Genomic DNA, 20,868 nt, shown 5'->3' with positions numbered 1-20,868 from the left:
CAAACTCCACAACGAAATTGAGCATGAAGATGGGCAGCGCTCATTCCTGAGGCTAACAGATATCATGAGGTAATTCGGCGGCGCTTGATCCGGTAGTCATCTTCATCAGACGAAGGCGACTGTTGCCGTTTAACTGATACGTCATGAGGGCGACTCTGACTCTTACTGTGACCTTGAGCTCCCTCGGCTGGAATGTCGACTTCATCTAGGGCATGTTGTAGCAGAGCTGGGTAGTTTCTGGACTCGTTACTTTTGGCCACATCATCACAACGCCATTATCCTGGGGACTGGGCGGCATGTTGTGCCTGGCGACGAGAAAGCCAGAGAAAATGCTATTTCCTGTCATTCGGAGCGGCGGATCGCCATGGATGTTCGGTACTGCCGAGAGGTGCAGGATGAGGGTACCCTCGCTCGCGACCCAATTGTTGTGGATGCAGATCTCGACACTCTGCATGGGCCTGGATTTGTTACCGAGCTGTGACTGCATGCGTGCCGAGGAGAAGGCGAGATTTCCATGGCTCTCTGCGGTCAGTTGAAGCGAGACCATAATAGGAACGGGACGGAACAATGTTTGGACATGGAATGAAACACCAATAACTACTTGACGTACGAGTTGAGGGAACGGACAAACGAGAGTGCCAGAGACTCCTTGAAAGAAACCCATGGCGGCCGCCCCAGCTTTTTCTCATGCGGCTTCCATTTTCATTACTTAGATTAGTTTGCTCTTCCTCTGTTTGCTTGCCTGGGGGCATCTACCGGCTTTCACTGCCAGATTGATCCTCTTTTACTCTTCTCACAAGTAACTATGAGCGCTCTGCTTCCTTCATATATTGACTTCACAAAGCAAGCTCTTCCGCGATGAGTCATCATATAAAGCTTGCAACTACGATCAGGAACTGGACTGTTTTGGAGACGTCTATTGGGGCTGTGGCCAGAATCAGGCAGTTTGCAAAAGAAACACCTTCCGAAAAGCGAAATCTCGTCGACGGAGGCAAGCCTCCTTCAGGATGGCCACTGAAGGGCGCTATTGAATTCAAGAACGTGAACGTGACTGCTAGATACACGTCAGTCAACATCCATGGTTCAAATTTGATATGGGATATGTTATTGACAATAAACACAGTCAAGACACAGAACCGACACTCAAAGGGTTGTCTCTCTCCATATCCCCTGGACAGAAGATTGCCGTGTATGGCCCCTCTGGCAGCGGCAAGACTTTAATGGTGCTCTCCCTGCTGCAAATGATTGAGGTCGCAGATGGTAACATTGTTATTGACGGCATTGATGTGGCGCATGAACAAAAAGCTCGTGTTCGCGAGCACATCAACGTCATCCCACAAGAGCCTTTCTTCATGCCAGGGACCGTGCGCTTCAATCTTGATCCGCACTCGCGGGCAAGTAGTGAGGACATCAAGGCAGCGCGAGAAAAAGTTGGCCTTCTTGGGAGAATCGGCATGGCGGGTGGCTTAGATGCCGAACTAAATGCAACAGAGTTTTCGGTCGGCGAGAGACAGCTACTTGCTCTCACGAGGGCACTGATCGCCAAGAGCCAAATCCTGGTGCTCGATGAGGCTAGGAGCAGGTATGTCTTCAAGACCTGTGTCATAAAACGAAGATGTGAACTAACCCCGTGCTTAGCGTTGACCTGGAAACGGAATCCATGTTGCAAAAAGTGATTGAGAAAGAATTCTCTCAGCAGACGATAATTTCCGTCATCCACCGTCTCCAATTTGCTCGGCAATATGACAAAGTATTGCTTCTGAAGCAGGGAGAAGTCGTGGAGTGCGATACTCCGAGTGCTTTACTAGAAAACGATTCCGGGTTCAGGGAATTCTTCTCAGTGATGCAACGTTCAGCTTGATAACTATATTGCTCTGGGAGATCATCCAAAGGCGTGAATTTGTTGATGCTGAGGAGTATCAGACTGAGAAAATAGATGAATATCAAACAGCAGACTCATGTCGTATTCTTTCATACTATGGAAGCACTGGTTTCGACATCGTGACGCTCGCCTACGCTAACATGAACCTATTCTCTTCGCCCAGCTTACAGGCCAACGGCCTTCTGCGCAGCCCCGGAGGCCAACAACGCCGCGCTGGTGATAGTGCTTTTCACATTTCCCTCGACAAACATGAAAGTCGCAGCGACAACCTCAAGCCCGTTCTTCTGGATAAAGGCCTGCGTGTTAAATCCCATGCGATCGATGATGTTTTGCGGGCTGTTCCCGAGCTTGCTTGTGTCGCCACCATACTCATATTCTCCTCTCAGGGTGGACGGGTCGAAGGTCGTAGGCAGGCTGACCTCAGATGTATGCTTGAGAAGAAAGAAAGTGTACCGTGACGGGCGAGCCTCTCCGATCACCAAGTGGGCAGCCATGGGCGCGGGTCCGACGTATGGGGAGATGGTGCTGCCGTGGTTGACGATCACCTCCCCTGAGTGGCTGACCGTCACCTTGGTGACCAGCCAATGTCGGACCTGACCAAAGGTGCCGTCATTGTAATGCGTCAGGTCTGGGTCGACCATCAGGAGAACAAACTCTTCTTTAGATGCATCTCCAGGCTGTGGCGGGGGGTCAGCGGAGCCTTCATACGACGCATGATTGATTTGGCTTTAGGTCTTTACCTTGTAGTTCGTGGTAATTGTTGGCTCATCCTGGAGCTCGTCCCTGTGTAGCCTTTCTCCTGGAGCCCTGAGGCTCACCGATGGCCAATGTATGCCGAGGTTGTGAGAGATCTTGGTTCCGACTGGAAGGACATCCGGAATGATCTTATGCTCTTCGAAAATCTTACTAACATCCATGCTTATTTTATTGAACTTTGTTGCCGCAATCCACTCCTATGGTAATGGATAAGAACTGCTTTTATGTTGCAAATTGGGGGGCGGTACATTTAGCTGTGGCAGATATAAAGTCATCACAATAGATAGCCGAGGCGAAGGTAGCGCCATGATGGCATCATGACGCCATGCAGTAAACAAATGCATTATCGCTCTTGATTTTCTTAAAATTTGACTTGATGTGGCCATTATCGTTCCACCGGGTTATATCTAATTCGTCATTAATATTTTCACTGGACCAGATCGATTACTTCGGTGAAGGTGCTTTCATATGAATGCCAATTGCAGGTGGCAGGCCACCCACAATGAAACCGTGAGCCCTAATGCACTCATTTCGATAAGTGAAACTCTCATTCAATCCAGTCAAAGTATAAGATTAGATTATGGAAAGTTCCTATTTCATAAACAGCGAACTATTGGAAAGCCACTCGTGTTGATTTGGAAGGCAAGAATAGGTTGTATGAAGATGACTCTATATGAAGCTAGCAAGATATCCAATGTTACAACCGATACAGGGTGTTGTAACCTCTAACCTCCCAACTAAAAGTGACCCATAATGTTCTTGGGGACATACGGCTCCTCAAGGTACTTGATCTCATCCGCAGTCAGCGTCTTGCCCCTCAGCTCGCAAGCCTCCTCAATCCTTTCGATGGAGTTGAAGCCCGTAACAGGAATTCCACCCTTGGAACGAATCCAAGAAAGGGCTACATGGCTCATGCTCCATCCCTTCTTGCCCGCAATCTCCTCAACCCTGCGAATAATCTCCTCATCCGCCTCCGTCAGCCCAGGGTTCATGGGACCTTTAACCTGTGAGCGCTCAGACTTGTCATATCCCAATGCCCTCGCCAATTTGCCGCCGAAGAGAGGCGACCACGGCATAATACCAACTCCGGTGTCGTTGCAGAAACGGTTCATCTCGCGTTCCTCCTCGCGGTAGCAGAGGTTGTAGAAGTTCTGCATGCTGACAAACTTGGTCCAGCCGTTCTTCTCGGCGACAAATTGCATCTGCGCAAACTGGGTCGCCCACATAGAACTTGCGCCAATGTAAAGGATCTTGCCAGCCTGGACGAGATCGTGGAGGGCCTTCATTGTCTCCTCGATGGGAGTGGTGGGGTCGACTCTGTGGATCTGGAAGAGATCGATGTAAGTAGTTCCCAGGCGGGCGAGAGCGTCGTTGACAGCTTTGAAAATGGCGACACGTGAGAGACCTGAGTCATGTTAGTTGATGGTTACACAGCCAGTAAGTTTCGACTTACCTCCCTGGTTGACATAGTCTTTGCTTTGACCCAGCTCTTTTGTGAAGGCAGGAGTATGCATGTTGACTTCCTCGCCAACGTACATGGCGGACTTGGTCATGAGAACAATCTTCTCGCGGGGAATGTTGAACTTCTTGATCGCCTTGCCGATGACCTGCTCGCTAATGCCGTTGGAATACATGTTCGCCGTGTCCCAGGTGTTGATGCCGCGATCATAGGCGGCTTTGAGGATCTCGAACGATTCCTCTTCCCCAAGCACCCAAGGGGCCCAGTCTTTAGAGCCCAGTGACATGCCACCGAGAATTGGAACTGAAACCCGGAGACCAGAAGTGCCCATGTTGACATAGTCAACCTTGGTTGCGTCGAGGCTCTTCTGGAGAGAAGCGGGAAGGGGTGGGGCAGACATTTTTAGAGTGGTTGATTTTAGTTGGTGGTGGAACCTTAAATTTGGTCTTGTGTAAGTGTTGTGGTTTTGGTGTTGATGTTGATGTTGATGCATTTGTTGCTTGGAATCATTACGATGGGCAGGGTTGACTTCTTCACTTATATATGAATTATTCCGTTGCTACTCCTAGTTTGAGAATGCTGCTACGACCATGATTCCGACTCGAGACATGTTCGTTCGCTTAGCAATTGCGCAAGGAGATAATTACAAAATCCGCGATCATGGACATCGTAGGCTTCAATCTCCTGCTTACAAAGGTACGTCATGGCCTGATTTGGCTTGCGATGCTCGAACCCCTTGAAAGGCTTACCCACAGTCAAACCGGTGCAATGGCGGACATTCATCTCGAATTAAACCGCACAAAATTTAATGGCGGCCAAAGTGAGATTACGGACAATTAGCGGACAACACAGCAGTCCGACCAATTTTTTTCCATTTAGGAAAGTGCTGCAAGTGCCTGGAGTTTGGGGGTTGGGGGACTTTCTGAATGCTTTAACGCCCCAAGTCCGCAAACTCCGGTGCATATGGTTAACCCCGCCCATAAGATGGCCGAGCCGGTCGCGACAACCCATTTTCAGCCAATGACAGCCAAGTGTAACTTGGATTATATGCAGTAAGACGATGGAAGCCAACCCCCAGCATCAGATAGAGAGCATTCAACTGGACGATATCTGCTGCCTAAGTCCGTCTAATATTTTCGTTTTCTGCCAACGGCAACTTTTCTTGTTCTTGTTCTGCCCCACCCCCAAGCTCGTCACTGCTGCCATGAGCACCGATATAATATTCAATCAAACAATTCACATTCAGATGTTATATTGAACCAATGGAACAGTTAAATTGTTAGAATTCATTCACTTTACTGCAACAATAACTTCAATGCTCAGCAAACACACTTACTCGGTGAGTTTGCGTAAGTTCACTGTAACGCAAACAGCAGACGTTTAAGTACATGCTTTCCTACGCCCATCCTCTCTTTCTAGATCAACTCACACTTTTACACACTTTCTAGCCCGATTTATGTATTTCTGGTTCGTCACATCTACTAAATATGCGACGTAAGTGTATAGTTGTGTATAGTTGCGTTGTTGCGCCGCTTGGATTTAGAAGTAGCCATAGAAGTGATATTATACTCTTTGAAGACTGTTTCAAAAGTATTATATAAGTAAGAAGACTTCAGATACCCATTTGAAATGATTAAGAACATTGTGTAGGTTATATATCAAGAGAAACATCAATTTCGGAATAACCACAGCTGCGGAAAATATGGGGTTAATAACGTATCCTTATGTGTCAATATTGTTGGAAAACTGTAAGTGGGAGATTAAGTCTTTGTGACCGTTGCCTCATTAGTTTCAAAGGGATATAACATGAGACATTCTGTAGCATAATAGACGCTCTCGATGTTCAAGTTTTTGTTGGCCGGGCAGGCGGTCTTCACGCCATGTCTTGAATATCTGATGCTTTTGGTTGCATCAACTCTGATTCGTTGACACCTCGGCGTCATATGATAAATGTGAATGCGGTGAGTAGCAATGGGGAAGGTTTTTTGCCAAAATTGAGAATATTGGTCCTGAAAAAATGTGTTGGAGATAAACGAGTTGGAGTCAGACATCGCCAGTGCAGGTATCTCATATTGTGATAGGCCATGTTCCTCGTATCAGATACGAAAGTCCTTCTCTAAATACACACTGCGGGGGACGACAGACTATTAGTCCAATAGAACGTAGGGCCATTGTTGTAACTGTTGGCCCTAGATACATGGTGTGTCACTTCGGCCAGCCATTTTCCAGGACTATGACCGTTTTTACATACACAGATACACTTGCGTTGGCTTGGAATGGTCGTACTCTGCACGTCATAGCCGTCTATGGTCGCTGGCCAGAGGCATTTTGTCTTATTATCAGAGTACGAGAAAGCCGTGGTGGTGTGGTTTTGACGACAACGTCTAGTTCTGAACTCATTCAAATATTCTCCCAATTTCTACATCGCCCAATCTTGTTAAACTGACATGACCACCCGCAGAGAAGAGTCTCGACATTTCCGATGTTATTTGCATCATCGGCAACTATAGTCAGAACACTGCAATCAAATTACATGTGCCATTAAATCTACCAATGTCATCATACTAGCTACCAAGCGGCTAAAGAAGCAGCAGGGGAAAGTCCTGGTACATCTCAGCTTGCATTCGGGTGGTATTTCACCCTTTCTTGATCTCAACCTGGGCAACCTCAGCATCTTCCTTTACATCTTCGACCTTCTCTACGTCGACATGTGGAACTCCATCGCCGAAGATTTGGCTAATCTCTTCAAGCGAGAAGCCCTTCGTCTCTGGGAAAACAAACCAGATGGTGATTAAAAGAAAGAACAGGATGCAGCAAAAGAGAATGTAATACTTCCACGCGATTGCAGCCATTGCGATGGGATTGACCTGGTTGGCGAAGACCAATGCAGAAAAACTGGTGATGTAAAGTGCCGATACACCACGACTGCGGAGCGAATAAGGCCAAATTTCGACAATGTAAGCTTGTAGAAGTGGTGACCAGGCGAAAGCATAACCGAGATTTGTTAGGAAGACAAAGGCAACCACGGCTTTTCCAAGGCCTGCGTCCTTGGTCTCGATAAATTTGGCCGTGAGGCTGGTCCAGATGATATAGCAGATAAACATCGTGCCAGTTGACATCAACCATAGAGTGCGGCGTCCCAATCGGTCCACCATAAGCGCTCCAATTCCAACAGCGGCGATCCAGTTGGCCACATTGAGCAAGGCGTTGATAAGGGTTTGATCCTTGCCTTCGGTGATTCCGATAGTGTTGAGTATCAGGCCAAGGTAATAAGATATCATGCCCACGCCATTCCACTATTATTGTCAGGTTAGTATTATGAGAAAAGTGGTTTCGTCGTTGGCAAAAGGTACTCACCTGAGCAAACCAACCCACAATGAAGGTGATAAGCAACCGCTTTCGATTGGCTGGCGTACGAAACAGATCTAGCCATGAATGTTGAGACATGACATCGGCTTCGGCCGTTAGAGCTGCTTCGATTTCGACCAGTTCGAAATCCACAAGAGGCGAGTTTTCATCTCCACCAGCATGGTACTTCACCAGAATGGCACGGGCATCGTTTCGACGACCATTGGCTACTAGCCATCTGGGCGACTCAGGGAGAAAGAATACACCAATGAACTGAACAAGAGGCATGGCGCCTTGGAGGATCGAAGGAATCCGCCAGCTCCAGTTTGACTCCAGTTTAAAAGTACCAAAAGTACACCAAGCTGCAATGATACCCCCAAGGTACTGTAGCAAGTTAGCTTCATCAAGCATACCTCAACAAGTAAAGAAACAATGTGTTCACTTACGAAGGACGTGTTGTACAACGCAGTCAATTTCCCGCGTTGCGTAGGGTATGCAAGCTCACTAACAAGGATGGGGCTAGGAAGAGACATGAAACTGGTAACGAAGCCGATCAGGGCTCTTGATGCAATGAACATAGCCGCGCTGGTAGAGAAGCCTTGCATGAGAGGAAGCAGAACGCAAAGGAATGCACCAAGGGCAATGCACTTCTTTCGTCCGTAGCTATCGTTCAGGTATGCAACGATGAAGAGAGCGACGATCTTGCCGGCGGGATAAACAGCATTCATGGCCCCCAGCATGGCTCCAGTAGGGTTGTCAAAGTGTTTCTTCCACTGTGGGAGTGTCTGAAGGCCGTTCATCATCGAACCTGTACCAACCACTATCAATATCTTCACACTTTTGGCTTCTCCTTTGTTTTATGCTGTGAAGGATCCTCAGCCTAAGGACATACCATCGTACCCAATTGAGCATGAAGACATAAGAGGCACCAGCAAGCAAAGGTTGAGTCGTAACAAGTGTGGCACTCGATACCACGGTCTGGAGTCGTCAGGCAAGACCTGTGTCACGCTTTAGATCAGATTTTGATACACCCCAATATTAGAGAGGCACTGGTGTATGTGAAAACTCACCTTGGCCAGGGAAAAGCCAACAGCGGCAGCCGCGCCGTTCTTCTTTGAGGCCGCCATCGAAGGAAAAATAAGTCTGGAAATGGACACTCGTTTTGTCAGGGGAAGCTCAAGACAAGCTTTACCTCTCAAGACAATTCACCTACTTGACAAGAAGAAAATATCAATGTGTGCACGTCGTGGGCAGTTTTAAAACTTTCCAGCTAAGTGGAAGAGCCTCCCTTCAGCCAGCCCCGTCTGAATCATCCACTACCCCGTGGGGAACAGGAGGAGTGGAGAGTGTGGAGGGCATGGAGGGCGTGGAGTGCAGACATCCTTGTATGGTGGGGATGCTTGCTCGGAACAAACGAACCACCCACAACGGCACTGAAAAGGTACTGTGCAACGACCATTCCTCGGATTAGAGAGAGGCTAATGTAACCTGACAGTTGCCCCACGTGGAGCGAAGGTAACAACAAAGCAGAAATGCTCCGTTAGTTAGCGCCGGCTGGTCAATATCCGGAGTGAGTCCTTGCTGAGTGTAGCCCAATCATTGTAGGAGTGACACCAACGACATGAGAAAAGAACCATTAAACGTCAACCGATTATAATCATCATTAGTTCCAGGGCTTCGGCTAGCTTGCAGATTGGTAGAATATACCCCCCTGACTCAGATTGACTCTGGGCGTCGAGTCAACGCGATCCTTGCAGAGAGGCACAGACGCAGGTGCAAACCATTAGTGACGCACGGCTAGGGTGGGAGCATTGCAGAAAGGTCCACTTAGGTTATACCCAGATTGTATCTGGTAGGTCGTCTTGGAAATGGACGATCCCACCGCGTGGGATTCTACATGTCTAGCAATAGGTATACAAGCCAGCTGAATGACCCTAGGCATATCTCTCATATGCCCGAATTCCGTGACTTCGAGGCTTCTGGTAGCTAAATATCTGCCGGCACAACGATACATCCTTATAAAAAGCCTGACTTACGAGTCTCATGGCAACTGCATGCAGATACCGCGTGAGGCTATTTAAATACTCAAGTAATAATCGGTTTCTGCTGGTGCTTCATGCCAACAGCCCATGGGGAGGAGGAGACCAAAATCAAGTGGAAATCTTTAAGACAAAATAAAGCAATTCCTGCAGTTGGGTTTAGAGCTAGGTAGTGAACGTTAGTTTCGGTACATCTGTCATAGCCTTTGTCTGTTTGTCGTATTTCAATATTTCGTCATATTTCAAGTCAATGTTAGTTGTCTTTGGAAAGTTTTCGTCTGTACACAGCCTGATTCAGAGTGCCGGACGAAAAGTGGCCGAATTACACCTCTTCTTATGTTTTTGATGCCACCTCAGGTAACATTACCACAAGGACACGTGGGATCTCCATTCTTCGGTGACTTAACCAAAAGAGTAAAAAAATCTCATAGAAGCTTGTTCCTAGCCCAAAGGCCGATTACGCATCTGTGTGATTCGGAAAAGGTAGCCACTCGTGAGATGCGCGAGTTTATGTGTGGTGTCTGTGCTCCTGCATCCTGACCATAACTACGACCTCATTCATGACCCCTTGTCTTTCGAAATCTGCACCCCATATCTGTTTCCCCGCAGAAAGATCGACGAGCCCTCAAGTCCTCCCCAGAACGAACCAACTGTGGGGACGCAAAATCAGGTTTGATGGAACGTCTTGAGCCTTGCATCCTTGGTAAGTCGCCTGTGGCTTTCTGATATTGGAGTTCCGCGATGTCATAGAAGCAATCAGTAACGCCCATTATCACATATATAATGACCCATTATCCGCCAGTCAACAACAGCGGCTTTTGTGTTCTCTGCTATACCGCTCAATAGTATTGCCAGCTTCACTAGAGTAATAACAGTAACTATGACTTTGACAACCCTGCAAGCGAACTGCCTGCCAGCAACCTTCTCTTTCACCGTTCCCGGACTCGAGATTCTCTCTTATCAGGCCAATCTTGTTACCAACTACAGCACTTTTGTTTAAGAGGCATTTCGATTTGTTCAGCCCGCAGTCAATCTTCACAATGCAGAATTCTGCAACGTTACAATCACATATACCCACCCGAACTTGAACGATACCTTGAATGTAGAAGCATGGCTCCCAACTAAGGATTGGAACCAACGTCTGCAAGCTGTTGGCGGAGGCGGAAACGCTGCTGGGCGTCTGAGCCTCTCCTATTATAACATGGCCGGTGCCTTGGCTGACGGGTATGCCACTGCGACCACAGATGCTGGGGGCCCAGGCAACTCCGTCCTTATTGCACCCGGTGTCATAGATTACAATAGCATTCGGAACTTTGCCCACCGTTCGCTTGGTGAAGAGGTTAGTGAGAACTCGAGATTGAATAAACCTTCTTTTGGCTAACAATACTAGGCTGTCATTGCCAAAGAAGTAATCCAATCCTTTTACGGCCAGAAGCCCCTTTACTCTTACTGGAATGGCTGCTCGCAGGGTGGGCGTCAAGGTCTTTCCTTGGCTCAGAACTACCCAGATGCATACAATGGGATCTCTGCAGCCGCGCCAGGGCTATATGCTCCTCAGCTAGCGCCAACCATGTACTGGCCGCAGCAGCATATGAACAATATCAAAGCCTATCCACGGATGTGTGAGGTCGACGCTATTGTTCTAGCTTCGGTAGCCTTTTGCGATCCCAAGGATGGCATCACAGATGGGTTGATCTCCGATCTGGACAGTTGCGACTTTGACCCATTTACAATGGTTGGGAAGGTAACTACTTGCAACAATGCCTCGGTTGTCATTTCCGCTTCAGCTGCGAGCGTTGTCAGAGCAACCTGGGATGGCATTACATCTGCTGCCGGGGTTAAATTATGGCATGGTTATGCGCCTGGTGCCGACGTCACTGGCCAGATATACCCTCTTTTCAATACCGCGGGTGTGGTCGCTACGAACTGTACCGCTGGGCCCTGTAGGGGGGCCTCGACAGGCCTCGGCGCCGACTGGTTTCAAAATTACCTCGCCAAAGATACAAGCTTCAACGTAACCGCCATGACCCAGGAAGAGTTTGAAAAATTATATCAGGAGGGCATAGACGAGTTTACTTCAACTTCTGCGACAGCTAACACTGACCTGTCTGCCTTCCGCGATGCAGGCGGAAAGCTCATCACCTTTCACGGTTTAGTAAGTGCTCTTTGGTTCATCCATCACCTTTCTGCCTCCTACTTTGCACATTTTACGGTACTGGAAATAGCGTAACCGGTATCAAAGAGCATAAAAGCTAACACAAGTCCCAACAGGCAGACGCGGCCATCCCAGAAGAAGGTACCCGCAAGTACTATACGGATGTGTCTGAAAGATTTCCAGATGTCTATGATTTCTACAGATACTTTCCCATTCCGGGGCTAGGGCATTGCATGGGTGGTCAAGGGGGACAGCCTACAAGTCTCTTTGGGCAGCTTCGCGCCTGGGTCGAAAACGGAACTGCACCCACATCCCTTACCGTGTCTTTTCCTGGCACGAATGGTACTGGGTTTGAGCGAGTCTTATGCCCTTATCCCAGAAAAGCGCGATTCCAATCCGCTTGCGGAGATTCAAACAAAGCGTCATGCTGGAGTTGCAACACTTGTGTGGGTATATGAGTTGAGGAGAATGAATTCATGCTCGTTTTTATGGGTCACTTACTCGTCCAAACTTGGCTGAGCTAATTATGGTATCCTGCACTTTCAACATTATGTGACTGTCAAGCGGTAATAACTTCATACATTTGTCCGTAATAGATTGTTACAGCAGTCTAGAACATGTGTTTGTATGACGCGTCTGCTTCTCGACCCTTTTACAAGCGAGTCTCGCCGTTGTTGATAGATAGGAAACAAACCACCTTCCTCCACCGAAGGTTAACGTCAGTGCTGTCTCTGTCAGATAATACATACCACAGGACACGTCTACTAGCCACTGCGCTATACCAGTTTCTGAAGGGAGCCTTTCACGTAAATGGACAAGCGAACCTTGGGAAAGTCTTGTCGTTGTTTGGTAATGGGGTTAGGAGATGCAATGGGAAAGAGGTTGAAACTGAGTGGAACCCTAGGGACTGATAAACAACCATTACCTACATTAGCTAGACATTCAAGAAGACCCGATTTCCTCTGAGTAGGGAAGAGAACAGGGATGAATGCAACCACCACCCGACGCCTATCTGAACTCTTCAGTTTGTGCCAACCAGTATATGAAAGCGAAAAATTACGGTTTACGGAAGAGAATGAAAAAAAATACATGGAGCAACGTATGAAGCTGTCCCTTTATCCCCGCTTACCCCGATTTCCGCCTCCCCGCATACGATGATCGACATAGGACCGCATGTACCCTGCCTAATACGACTGAGACCCCTGTCTTTTCCAAACACGAGTACACAAAATGTCGTATCAAATACGATAGGTACACCGCGACGGGCATTCAGTCCCCGGACCAAATCCAATTGAGTGCCTTCTATAGACGAGCTGTGCTCCAATCCACCCTGGCCAGTACTTGCCACTACCCGTTAACTATCCGGACATTCATGCTCCGAAGCTCAAGTTGCACCTCTTGCCACGTGTGGTCCCATGTAAAGCGTGGGTTCCATTCTGCCTTGAGGGCTCAACGCCATGAAAGAGTCTTGGCTATGGTTAGCCTCATCATGTGCTGAATGATACATTCCTGCGGAGACGGCCACGTAACAACGAGTCAGAATGCTCAAGTCAGAGCTTGGCAGCACACCTTATGTTTGAGCTCTTTCTATAGTCACACTGCCGTGAAACAAACTCCCCTGTGAACTGGTCTGGGACCGAGTACTATGTAGTGACTTTTCCACTCTCTGGCCCACGGGGTACTCCGTGAGTGTGAGATCACCGTACTAGTGAGAGGATGAACGTTTGCTATCTGGGAATTCTAACGTGTTGCATAGGAACCCGCAGCCCAGGCCTCGAAAAGTATGTCACCTCGAGCACAGAACTCGCCATGATCTGGAAACCTGTCTGCATGGATTTCGGGATAGATATGGAAAAGGTCGGTCAAAGGAAGTTGAAAATGCCAGGTGGGTGGCTGCAAGTTTCATGCATAATTTGAATACGTTTGACAATGAGAACGATCCATTTTCTCGGTTGTTAGTCTATCACGACAAGCGATAGCTTCGATAAATTTCGTGGCGAGAAAATGAGACTATAGTGTGTACCGCCAATCTGCTTGTTTCTCGTTCAAAACCTTGCCTGCATCCATGGCCTTGTTCATTTTCCAAAGGTAAACAATCAAGGATTATTATCATGATAATGCTTGTCATAGATAGAGCAAACGTAACCCAAACTCCCGTCTGTTCGAGTTAGCGGCAATGTTTAGATCATCGGCGCTGAAACTTTGCTTACCGTGTAGTGCGGGCTCTCACTCGCTACGAATGCGCAGCTTGCTACAATTCCTCCGATTTCCCCTCCGATCACACATGTCGCAGAGGCCACCGCTCGTTTCGAATGAGAGGTGATGTTGTTAGCCTGAAAGGTAAGAATACCCGGGACACAGAACTGTAAGAACCCAATGCCTTTGTTGTTTTAGAGTCAGTCTTGAGTCGTAGCAACAAGATAAAATATTGACCCCCTACCTAAGAACGAGCCGAAATAGCGGACTGCATTCGCCTTTCCATAGACCGTGATGAGCACACCAATTGCTGTTACCGGTTGATGCACCGCTATAATGGGACCTCGGATTTTGTACTTATCCCCAAGCCATCCCGAGATAAGAGCTACGATGGCGGCAAGAACATAAGGAGGCCCAGTGAGAAGTTGCGACTGCGTAGTATTGAATCCCATGCCATCGCGGAGAATGATGAGCAGAAAATAAGAGTAGGCGTAACCAGGAAGTGTTGATGTCATGAGGCTGAATGCCCAGAAGTAGAGTTTCCAGTCTCTGAGGTGAAAGAGAATTTTGGCGATAGTAAGGTCGTCTTCTTCAGCATCCCCACGGCCGTCATTGAGGCGGTTGATGACAAACGCTTGTTCATCTGGTTTGAGAAATTTCTCTGCCTTCGTGGGGAAGTCAATCACAATGAACCATCCTGTCATACATATGACAACCGTGATGGCACCCTCCATGATGAATATCCCTAGCCCCTTTTGCTTCAGAAGTTGTAATCTACCACAAATGAAAGAGGCATGGAGTTCTCGAGAAACTTACAGCGCCAACCTTTTAAACCTTGAGCTCCACTCAGCATCGTGAAAACGTAAGCCAGGATGGCCGAGAATCCGCTGGCAAGCACAGAAAGAATCCAGAATGCGGACAACCTTTTGCCCACCTCAAATCGTGTGTACCAACATGTGATCAAATATGTACAACCTAGGGCTTTCAGTTATCAACTGGGTCTTGATTGAAAAGAAATTTTGCCTACCAGGGAGAAATCCTGCCTCGAATGCTCCCAGAAGAGTCCTGCAAAGAGCCATAGTGCCCCAGTGATGGGTAAATCCCATACCAATCAAGACTGCGCCGAATGATACGCCCAGAAAGGCGAGCCAATTTGCAGGACCGGCGTTGGGCAGAATTAGATTCTGAAAAACGTGGTAAGCGACCTATGTAGCTTTACGATATTTTGATGGCCTACACTTGGGATCTCGAAAACGCTGGCAAATCTATTCAGTCCTCTTCATGGAACGGGAAGCATAGGTCGGCTACACTTACATATACGCAATGAAAAAAACCATCACGATCACCGTGTACCGGTTGCCTACGGCGAGGGCAAGATCCTCTTGCATACCGGCCACGAGTGCTAGCCCCAAGTTCGTTCGATCGATCAGGGAGATTGAGTACATAATTCCTAGAATTGGCAAAAGTTTGAAATCGACACGTCGATTACATGGCTAATCAGATAATACTATCCGCATTGAACAGCAAGAATATGAAGTTAGGTTTCACTTACATGACCCTCTTTTGTTGACTAAGGCTGAGGCCACCCCCGATCTCCGACTTGGTCTCTCCAGATTCGGCATGACCAGTGCGAGGTTCTTCTGTGGAAGCAAGTGCAATAGATTCCTTTTGTTCCGCCCCAAAACCGTTGCCCCTGGAAGTAGCTTGGGAAGGCATGGCCAAGTCTAAAGAACAATAGTTCGTAGAACTAACAAAGTTAGACCAACTGTGCACTTACTATCAGTGACCGTCCTCCTTATATCAGCAAAATCCAAGCACTTTAGAAATTCAGGCCTAACTCCAAAGACGTCATGCACGGCTTCTACACCCCTCCCCACTTCACATCTCTGGGGTTGCTCTCTGTATACTCCCCCTCCATTGTTCGCGAAACTGGTGGCCGTAGTACATGCATGCAGGGATGTGTCAGTCCGGGGAAAGGTCTGAGTCAGACTGTTCTAAAGTCGTCTTAGTCCAGAGTCGACCCATGAAGCTCAAGCATGTAGCCTTTTGGCTAGGTACGACTCCATCATAATCTGGTTCAAGCTGTAACTCAAACCCTTGAGATTCTATCAATCTTCTTTCTCCTTGAAGTTTGGGTGTTGGGGTAATGACCGTGTACCCTCGGGCCGAGGGCTTTGGCTGCCTGTGAGGTGAGGAGTTACAACATTTAGCCATTGACTATTAATTGACCGTTTTATTGCCCAGCTCTGTGAGTCCTATATAAATCTCGACTACCTTGAGTCAAACAGCCAAGATGTGAACAACACCGTTTGTTTCAACAGTCGTCAACTCGAGCGTTCCGGGTTCAAACAACAACAACAATGACCATTTACAAATCTACCAAGAAGATCCACATCCCAACAGACCAGAATTTGACTGAACTGCTCCATACTACCGCTCGACCAGACAACAAGCTCAGACAACAAGCTCAGACAACAAGCTCAGACAACAAGCTCGGCCAGCATGTTGTTTTCGAAGATGATTTGGAAGGTAGAACAATCACTCTTGAACAACTTAGGCAGAAAGCAGGACGATTGGCCTACGCTCTGAATGCTCATTACAAGCCAGTGGATCAAAGCCGATGGGCAGTGATTCTACCCAATAGTGCCACGATAGCAGAAGTGGTTCATACAATTCTTTGGCTTGGTGGAGTTTTCTGCCCCATAAATCACCAACTGCTCTCTTCAGAAATAGCGCATGCCCTTGTTGTATCGCGGCCGGCGTACATTATCACGTATGGCAAAGTCATTCAAAAGATCGAGGACGCAATTATTATTGCTCGTAAGACCAACCCAGGCTACAAACCGGAAATTATTACTGCGATTCATCATGACATCAACTTTCAGCACTGCAGCCTTGAAAAAGATTTTCCAGCATCAAATCAGCTACTTGTACCTCACTACGCAGACACCCGGGACCGCTTAGCATCTATCCACTTGTCTTCTGGAACGACCGGGTTACCGAAAGGAGTCGGATTGTCACAATACAATTACCTCTCAAACGTTTATCAGCTGTGGAACCACGACCCCGAACGTTGGAACACAGAAGAGTCTGTTCTCTCAGTCACTCCATTTGTCCATCTCGCTAATGGCACCGTTCCTTTCTTCCTTGGTCCTTGGACAGGTGTGCGGCATATCATCATGTCAAGCTATGAGGTTGAAAAGCTCGGTAAACTGGTGGAGGAGAGGCGACCCACAACTGTTCAAATGTTACCAACCATACTGCAAGGCGTGTTACGGTCCCAGCTGACGACGCGATACGATTTCTCCAGCGTGAAACGAATCACTGGATCTCATGGGGGTTTGAAACGTGACGAAGAAGAACAGCTCTTTGGCAGAGGCAAGTGGCAGCCACTTCAAATGTATGGTTTGACCGAGGCAGGACCTTGGGTTGCTGTCCAAAGAGTTTCGGAGCATCTGAAAAAGGGTCAGATGGGACAGCTCGTCCCTGGCTTGGAGGGCAGACTGATTACCGAAACCGGAGCTGACGCAAAAAATGGCACCTCTGGAGAGCTCTGGATTAGAGGACCTAATGTTACGAAAGGGTACATTGATAATCCGGAGGCCAACAGAAACGCGTTCCCTGCGGAAGGCTGGTTCAACACCGGCGATATTTGTGCAATCTCAGAGGATGGAATTGTTTCTTTAGTGGGACGCACCAAGGAGCTGATAAAATATAACAGCTTTCAAGTAAGCCCGAACGAGCTTGAGGTCTACTTGTTGCAACATCCGGCAGTGTCCGATGGTGCAGTTGGACCGACCTGGGACAAGGCCAAGGACACGGAAGTACCCACAGCCTATGTGGTACTAAACAAAACATTTACAGCCGAGGTTTCAACGATTCAAGTTTTGCAAGACATTCAAACAAAGGTGGACAACCAGGTGAGCGGTTACAAAAGGCTGCGAGGTGGGGTCTGGGAGGTGACCGGGATTCCAAGAAATGCTAACGTCCCACACCCACTTCTGGGCACCCCCCACATTTGGGCACCCCATTTACACCAAAAACGCCGTTTTTCGAAATTCTATATTAAACTAAATACTTTACTTATTAAAGAGAATAAATATATATTAAATAGATTAAGACTTAATTATAATACTTAAGTAGCTATATACTAGTATTATTGATAATAAGTATTATAAATTCAAGGTTTAACATTTATAATACTAATTTACCTAGCCTATATCTTAATATATAAAATAGGTAGAGATATTTAACTAATATGATTAGAATTTTTAAGTAAGATATAGTAGATTTATATATTCTTATACTTAGTAAAAAATTCTTTAAGCTTAGAATAATATTTTAAAATTTCCCTTAAGAAAAGTTTCTATTATAGAATTTTAACCCTTAATTATACTATATTTACTAAAGTAATACTTTTAAATCTCTTTTAGATATAATTATATACTTTTAATAAGTATAAATATTAATTTCCTAGATTTTTTAAATAAGTATATATGAGCGAAATATATTTTTCTAATGTTAAGGAATACTAGTAAGTTACTAGTATCTACTAACATTTTAAAGCTTTTAGTTTTAAACTTCTATATTATAACTATTATTATATTTAAACCTTTATAAAAAATTAGATGGCTATAATTATACTTAACATAGTTTATATATATTTTCTTTTCTTAGTAAGTATAGTAGTTAGTTTAATATAGAATTTCGAAAAACGGCGTTTTTGGTGTAAATGGGGTGCCCAAATGTGGGGGGTGCCCAGAAGTGGGTGTGGGACGTTACGTCGAAAGTTTTGAGAAAGAAGCTGCGGACTTTTGTCACTGGAGTATGTTCAAAACCAGTTGGTAATACTGGATCACGGCTATAGTATTAATATAGGGCAAACTAGGAGATCTAAACATTTGATGGAATGTTCAAAAAATCCGGTGTTCTTCTCTGCAACTTGTAGCCTCCTGACTCAGATCGACTTTAAGCATCGAGTCACCGCGATCCACCTCATGCAGAGAGACATAGCTCGTTGTGTCTAATAATGGCATTCATCTATATGCTACATCGAAATACTCCCAAGCTTCAATAGGACCTTCTCTATAAAGCGTACACCCACCAAGATGCCATCTTCGTCTTGCATCTCCTCACCTCCAAAGTCATCATTATCTTCATCAAGGCATGTGAGGCAGGTGACAACAACAGAAGTGTATATATCGCCCATTTTAGGCGGAAGCCGATTTCTCGCCAATTCCACCAGATGTTCTTTGATCTTCAGCGTCTGGGCAACATTTCCGGGCTGGAAATCAAAGTCGCTCGGAGTCAGCCCCAATTTCGGCCCCGGGATTGTACTGCCATCGGCCTCCAGCTGGAAGTTGACAAAGCTTTCCCAGAGCCCGAGCTCGAGTAGACATACTCCCAGGCTGTATACGTCATGTTGCATTATGTATGACTCTTGAGCTTGGATGCCTTGGCGGGTTGGGTGTCGATAGAGGTTTCGCTCCCACGCCTTATCGCCAACCTTCATTGTGTGAAAGTTAACATTGCGAAAAGAATCGAAACCGACGAGAAAAGCAGAGCCGAGCTGCGAATGCGGGACAGACTTGTCGTCTGGAAAGACGAGAATCGTCTCTGGGCGGATGTTTTTATGCACGAAGTCGAACGTGTGGACGAAGCTGACAGCTCTTGCCAACTGCTTTGCAACATCGAGTACTCGACTCAAACTACAACTCCGATCTTGCAGGAGATGACGACGCAGGCTAACCGGCATATTATGTTCGCCGTGATGGGGTAGTTGAAAGGCCAAGTACATGGAGCCGAGCCGTTGGGTTTCTGGGTTCTTCTTTTTGATGACCCCTTTGCAAGAAAGCAGACCAAACGCACGAATTTCTTCCTTTTTGAGCTTCTTTGCAAGTCCCTCGGTATCTGCTCTCAACCGAGAAATGTCGTAAGACGTGTCGCAGACGATGGTATCAATAGCGAACATCTTTTCCGAGCCTTTCCGTTGAATCAAAGCAGTGCTTGAGTATTCTATCTTTCTGACGCTGCCCCAATCAAGACCGCTTTCTGGTAAGGTGACGTGTATATCGCATGCTCCTTCTCCTTTCAGTGCTTTTCGAAAACTTTGCGCCGAGGAAAGAGTGTTGCTAGTTGCACCGGAACTTGATATCGGGTAAGCTGATGAAGTGCGGCCTTGTGCGACATCCGTTGTTTTTGATAACTCATCATCAATGAACTTGTTGCCCATACGAAGTATCAAATACCATGTCGGGTCGAAAATGCTTTGCCACTGCTGCAACTGTTCAATGGAGTCATCAATCACTTCACGAAGCCGAGCATACTTCCATCTCTTAACACCTGATTCAGGCCCAGTCTTGACCACCGACTCGATCTTCTTGACGGCAACAGTCAACTTGCTTTGCAAGACTTCGAGAACTTCCAAGTGTATCCGACAGTGCTCTTCATCTAGCACCTGAGCGACTCTCTTCACGAACTCGACTTGGATGGCGGTCTTGCTCCAGATGGCTTCTACAATAAGCAGTTTGGATTGCACCGCTTCATTGGCATCCTTAATGTCTCGATATACCCTCATGAGAGTTTTCCCATATCTTGAAAACATCCTTTAGCATCATGCACAGCGCAAAAATATGACATGCGCCATTTGTAATCAGGCTACGTACTTGAGGCACAGGTCCGCTGCGGACACAGCTGCTAATACCAGTTCAACCGACATGGGGAAACCAACAGCTGAATGCCCAATCCCAAAGGGTAATTCTGGAGGATACCAGTCTATGCTTGCACGGAATATTTGGCTTCTCGAGAGGACCAGAAGTCGGGCGGCTGAGGTGGTTTATGTATCTAGGATAGCTGGCAGGGGCTGTGCCTCGGAATCTGCCTCGCTAATGCAGAAGCTGAGGGTGGGCGCATTCGGCACCGAAGCCCCATCTACTTGCAGTCTTTGTGATCAGGCTGAGGCCAACCCCTCCCGCCTGCGCGCGTAATTTTAACGCCTTCAAAAATAAGAACAATCCGACACTCAGCGTATTCT

The 20,868-nt window shown here is 47.0% G+C and overlaps 9 protein-coding genes across 9 annotated transcripts; 3 read left to right on the top strand and 6 right to left on the bottom strand.

The window, feature by feature from the left end:
• Positions 1-205: 205 nt before the first annotated feature.
• Positions 206-547, bottom strand: CTRU02_206878 (uncharacterized protein; the record flags this gene model as incomplete). The annotated part of the gene is made up of 1 exon (XM_036733091.1): positions 206-547. One exon carries the CDS (start codon positions 545-547, stop codon positions 206-208), a length of 342 nt encoding a protein of 113 aa, XP_036575222.1.
• A 311-nt stretch (positions 548-858) lies between these two features.
• CTRU02_206877 (ABC multidrug transporter) lies at positions 859-1,861 on the top strand (the record flags this gene model as incomplete). The annotated part of the gene is made up of 3 exons (XM_036733090.1): positions 859-1,064; positions 1,124-1,582; positions 1,639-1,861. 3 exons carry the CDS (start codon positions 859-861, stop codon positions 1,859-1,861), a joined length of 888 nt encoding a protein of 295 aa, XP_036575221.1.
• A 185-nt stretch (positions 1,862-2,046) lies between these two features.
• Positions 2,047-2,799, bottom strand: CTRU02_206876 (mitochondrial 54S ribosomal protein mL38; the record flags this gene model as incomplete). The annotated part of the gene is made up of 2 exons (XM_036733089.1): positions 2,047-2,559; positions 2,623-2,799. 2 exons carry the CDS (start codon positions 2,797-2,799, stop codon positions 2,047-2,049), a joined length of 690 nt encoding a protein of 229 aa, XP_036575220.1.
• A 576-nt stretch (positions 2,800-3,375) lies between these two features.
• On the bottom strand, positions 3,376-4,497 carry CTRU02_206875 (aldo-keto reductase; the record flags this gene model as incomplete). Its single annotated transcript, XM_036733088.1, has 2 exons — positions 3,376-4,043; positions 4,092-4,497. 2 exons carry the CDS (start codon positions 4,495-4,497, stop codon positions 3,376-3,378), a joined length of 1,074 nt encoding a protein of 357 aa, XP_036575219.1.
• A 2,236-nt stretch (positions 4,498-6,733) lies between these two features.
• Positions 6,734-8,572, bottom strand: CTRU02_206874 (lactose permease; the record flags this gene model as incomplete). The annotated part of the gene is made up of 5 exons (XM_036733087.1): positions 6,734-7,393; positions 7,455-7,829; positions 7,892-8,253; positions 8,338-8,443; positions 8,516-8,572. 5 exons carry the CDS (start codon positions 8,570-8,572, stop codon positions 6,734-6,736), a joined length of 1,560 nt encoding a protein of 519 aa, XP_036575218.1.
• A 2,113-nt stretch (positions 8,573-10,685) lies between these two features.
• CTRU02_206873 (uncharacterized protein) lies at positions 10,686-12,097 on the top strand (the record flags this gene model as incomplete). Its single annotated transcript, XM_036733086.1, has 3 exons — positions 10,686-10,823; positions 10,875-11,639; positions 11,756-12,097. 3 exons carry the CDS (start codon positions 10,686-10,688, stop codon positions 12,095-12,097), a joined length of 1,245 nt encoding a protein of 414 aa, XP_036575217.1.
• Positions 12,098-13,602: 1,505 nt separating this feature from the next.
• Positions 13,603-15,280, bottom strand: CTRU02_206872 (uncharacterized protein; the record flags this gene model as incomplete). Its single annotated transcript, XM_036733085.1, has 6 exons — positions 13,603-13,797; positions 13,850-14,019; positions 14,080-14,580; positions 14,652-14,810; positions 14,863-15,040; positions 15,152-15,280. The coding sequence occupies 6 exons, from the start codon at positions 15,278-15,280 to the stop codon at positions 13,603-13,605; spliced, it is 1,332 nt and encodes a 443-aa protein (XP_036575216.1).
• A 915-nt stretch (positions 15,281-16,195) lies between these two features.
• On the top strand, positions 16,196-18,414 carry CTRU02_206871 (4-coumarate-CoA ligase-like protein 3; the record flags this gene model as incomplete). Its single annotated transcript, XM_036733084.1, has 2 exons — positions 16,196-17,755; positions 18,409-18,414. The coding sequence occupies 2 exons, from the start codon at positions 16,196-16,198 to the stop codon at positions 18,412-18,414; spliced, it is 1,566 nt and encodes a 521-aa protein (XP_036575215.1).
• A 468-nt stretch (positions 18,415-18,882) lies between these two features.
• CTRU02_206870 (het-s domain protein) lies at positions 18,883-20,553 on the bottom strand (the record flags this gene model as incomplete). The annotated part of the gene is made up of 2 exons (XM_036733083.1): positions 18,883-20,428; positions 20,501-20,553. The coding sequence occupies 2 exons, from the start codon at positions 20,551-20,553 to the stop codon at positions 18,883-18,885; spliced, it is 1,599 nt and encodes a 532-aa protein (XP_036575214.1).
• Positions 20,554-20,868: the final 315 nt, after the last annotated feature.

This window comes from Colletotrichum truncatum, assembly GCF_014235925.2.
Source record: "Colletotrichum truncatum strain CMES1059 chromosome Unknown Contig_0004, whole genome shotgun sequence".
NCBI classification, from domain to species: Eukaryota; Fungi; Ascomycota; class Sordariomycetes; order Glomerellales; family Glomerellaceae; genus Colletotrichum; species Colletotrichum truncatum.
The sequence above is the reverse complement of the archived record's forward strand: the minus strand, read 5'-3'. Positions and strand labels throughout refer to the sequence as shown.